We start from the raw sequence: 3087 nt of genomic DNA, 5'->3' as shown, positions 1-3087 counted from the left end.
GGGGAGGGGAAGACAGGGGAGGGGAGAGGAAGACAGGGAAAGGGAGGAGGGGAGGAAGAAGGAAAGGAAAGGGAAAGGGAAAGGGAAGGAAGGGAAGGGAAGGGAAGGGCAGGGAAGGGAAAAGTCAGGAAGTCTAAGCCCCAATGGCCCTGTCTAGAGCTGCCCACCACAGAGAGAGTTGTGTTGGCAAAGTTCTCCACTGCCAGTTCTTTTTTTTTCCCCCTAGATGACATGCTTTTTGAGAGTCTAGGTGAGGCACTCACAGGAGGCCCTGCGGTTCAGTAAAGATGCAGAGGCACTGTTGCAAGCGTGTCCTAAATGTCCCAAAGCTGGACATGGTTGCCATGCGTGCCAGGCTGGACCGCTGTATTGAACTATGTGGTTTGTGCACAAATACTCCTGCCAAAGGGGAGTGCAGGAGCATGTGGCCTGAATCTAGCTTGTGCTCCATGCTGGTGTTTCCAAATTCCCGACAGGTTAATCTTCAAGATTCAGGAATATGCAATCAAAATTCCTAGAAATTTTCATGAGTTCCCAAAATTATATTATTCTGTATTTTTCCTAACATTTCATTACATATCTTTCAATAATAATGAATGCCTATAATAATACTGAATCATTTCTATCATAATAAACATTGAATCATTTTTTGTGGTAGAGTTATGCTAAAAGTTTCAGAGGTTTTCTGTAAAAAAAAATGTAATAAATGCATGATTTATTATTATGAGCCATAATATATGACATAATTATATACTGCAACATGTAAAAACAATGTGCACCTGATATAGAAATTTCATAATACAAAACACTAAATGAGGGAAATATTAACCCAAAATAAATGCCAATAAAAAACATTTTAAAATTGACAGATGCCATAAAAATACTTACTATTTATAAAGTATCATGCTTAAAATGAAATTTTTAAACTCACAAAATATTAACTGTTCTGTCCAATAGTCTAGAGGTTTGTTTCATGACAATTAGTCCAGACTAAAAAAAATAATTTTCATTTTGCATTGATGTTGGTCAAATCATTAGGAGCCTGCCAAAAGGATCTCCAAGTTGAGCATTAGGGCTTGTTTCGTATAAGGTCATGTCCTTTTTGAAATATGAAAATATTATTTATTTATTTATTTATTTGAGATGGAGTTTTACTCTTATTGCCCAGGCTGGAGTACAATGGCATGAACTCGGCTCACTGCAACCTGCCTCCTGGGTTCAAGCGATTCTCCTGCCTTAGCATCCCCAGTAGCTGGGATTACAGGTGTGCGCCATCACATCCGGCTAATTTTTTTTGTATTTTTAGTCAAGACAGGGTTTCACCATGTTGGCCAGGCTGGTCTCGAACTCCTGACCTCAGATGATCCACTCTCCTCGGCCTCCCAAGCTGGGATTACAGGTGTGAGCCACTGCACCCGGCCAAAATATTATTTATTTTTAATTGACAAAAAATAATTGTATATTTTTGTGGGGTACAATGTGATGTTTTGATAAATGTTTATATTGTGCAATGATTAAATCAAGCAAAGCCATTGGCAAATGCCCTTGGTTGATTTGACCAAAGACATGGAAAAGCAGAAAGAAAACATAAGTTGAGTCAAATGCTTTTTCACAAATACTTCTGGATGTCGGCTTTACACAAGGCCTAGATATCATCAATACTTGCTATCTGATGTCAGAAATGAATATTAATCTGGGTTTTGGTGAGCCATTCCCCTTGCCCTCCTGCAAATTCAAATACTTAAATATATGATGTGGGCCAATTATTACGTAAAATGTTCTCATAAATGCTATCTGACTTGAGAGAAATGAAAATGGACCAATCCACACTATAAGCACCCACAATGTCTCAGAAACCATGCTATGTTTCAAGTGTGTTTTACTAAACACTTTATAATAGTCCTGTAGTACAGGTATATTAATTTTATTTCATGGGTTGAGAAAATTAGGACTCAAAACTGTAACGTTTTAACAGCTACGTTGCTAGTAAGTGAAACAGCCTGGAGTTTAACCAAAGTTCAGCTTTAAAAATCCATGTTATTTCTTCCACACCATACTACAAATCATCAAATGGCAGCAAGTCACAGTGTCAGTTGTTTACCATGCCCACTCCCCAGCCAGGAGAGAGGGTTGGTACCAAGTAGCCTGGTTGCTCCATGAGGATGAATCTTGCATCCTCAGGGTAATAAGACCTTGCCCTGCACACCCTTAGATAAAACAACAGGAATGCTTACTACTCTTATTTGAAAGAAACTTAAAGTAAACTTGGAAGCAGCATATACATCTTTGGGAAAGTATTTTAAATGAACGTTGCAAACATACTACCATAGACTTTTCTTACCTTTAAATATTTCACCAGCTTCTGAATTTGCCAATATTCTGATGGCAAATCTGCACTTGCTTCCTGACGATGGTCAGGTGGCTCTTCATCTTCCTCACTTTCTGAGGAGCTATCACTAATAATTTCCTCTATCTTTTCAGCACTCTTTCTAAAAACAATAACAACATACATACACATGTAAGCTACAGTGTGGAGATGGTTATAATCATATTTTGGCAACATAGGCACAAGCAATGGATCAGATACCAACACCTTCTGAGTTCTAGTAAATCTCTATTTTATTTTTTATTTTTATTTTTATTTTTTTTTGAGACGGAGTCTCGCTCTGTCGCCCGGGCTGGAGTGCAGTGGCTGGATCTCAGCTCACTGCAAGCTCCGCCTCCCAGGTTTACGCCATGCCATTCTCCTGCCGCAGCCTCCCAAGTAGCTGGTTCTACAGGCGCCCGCCACCTCGCCCGGCTAGTTTTTTGTATTTTTTAGTAGAGACGGGGTTTCACCGTGTTAGCCAGGATGGTCTCGATCTCCTGACCTCGTGATCCACCCGTCTCGGCCTCCCAAAGTGCTGGGATACCAGGCTTGAGCCACCGCGCCCGGCCGTAAATCTCTATTAAGATCTACATGAGGCCAGGTTCAGTGGCTCATGCCTATAATCCCAGTGCTTTGGGAGGCTGAGGTGGGAGGATTACTTGAGGCCAAGAGTTCAACACCAGCCTGGACAACATAGCAAGGCTCTGTCTCCACAAAAA

General features: G+C 40.6%; 1 protein-coding gene across 1 annotated transcript in view; it reads right to left on the bottom strand.

Moving 5' to 3' along the window:
* ODAD2 (outer dynein arm docking complex subunit 2) overlaps positions 1–3087 on the bottom strand; it is a 111064-nt gene that overhangs the window by 71195 nt on the left and 36782 nt on the right. Inside the window, 1 exon segment of the mRNA XM_017861690.1 lies at positions 2342–2489. Within this exon segment, the coding sequence (XP_017717179.1) occupies positions 2342–2489 (148 nt within the window).

The sequence above is a fragment of the Rhinopithecus bieti genome, unplaced genomic scaffold (assembly GCF_001698545.2).
Source record: "Rhinopithecus bieti isolate Rb0 unplaced genomic scaffold, ASM169854v2 scaffold_58095, whole genome shotgun sequence".
In the NCBI taxonomy this organism is placed as follows: Eukaryota; Metazoa; Chordata; class Mammalia; order Primates; family Cercopithecidae; genus Rhinopithecus; species Rhinopithecus bieti.
Note: the sequence above shows the minus strand (reverse complement) of the source record. Positions and strands in the feature narration are given on the sequence as shown.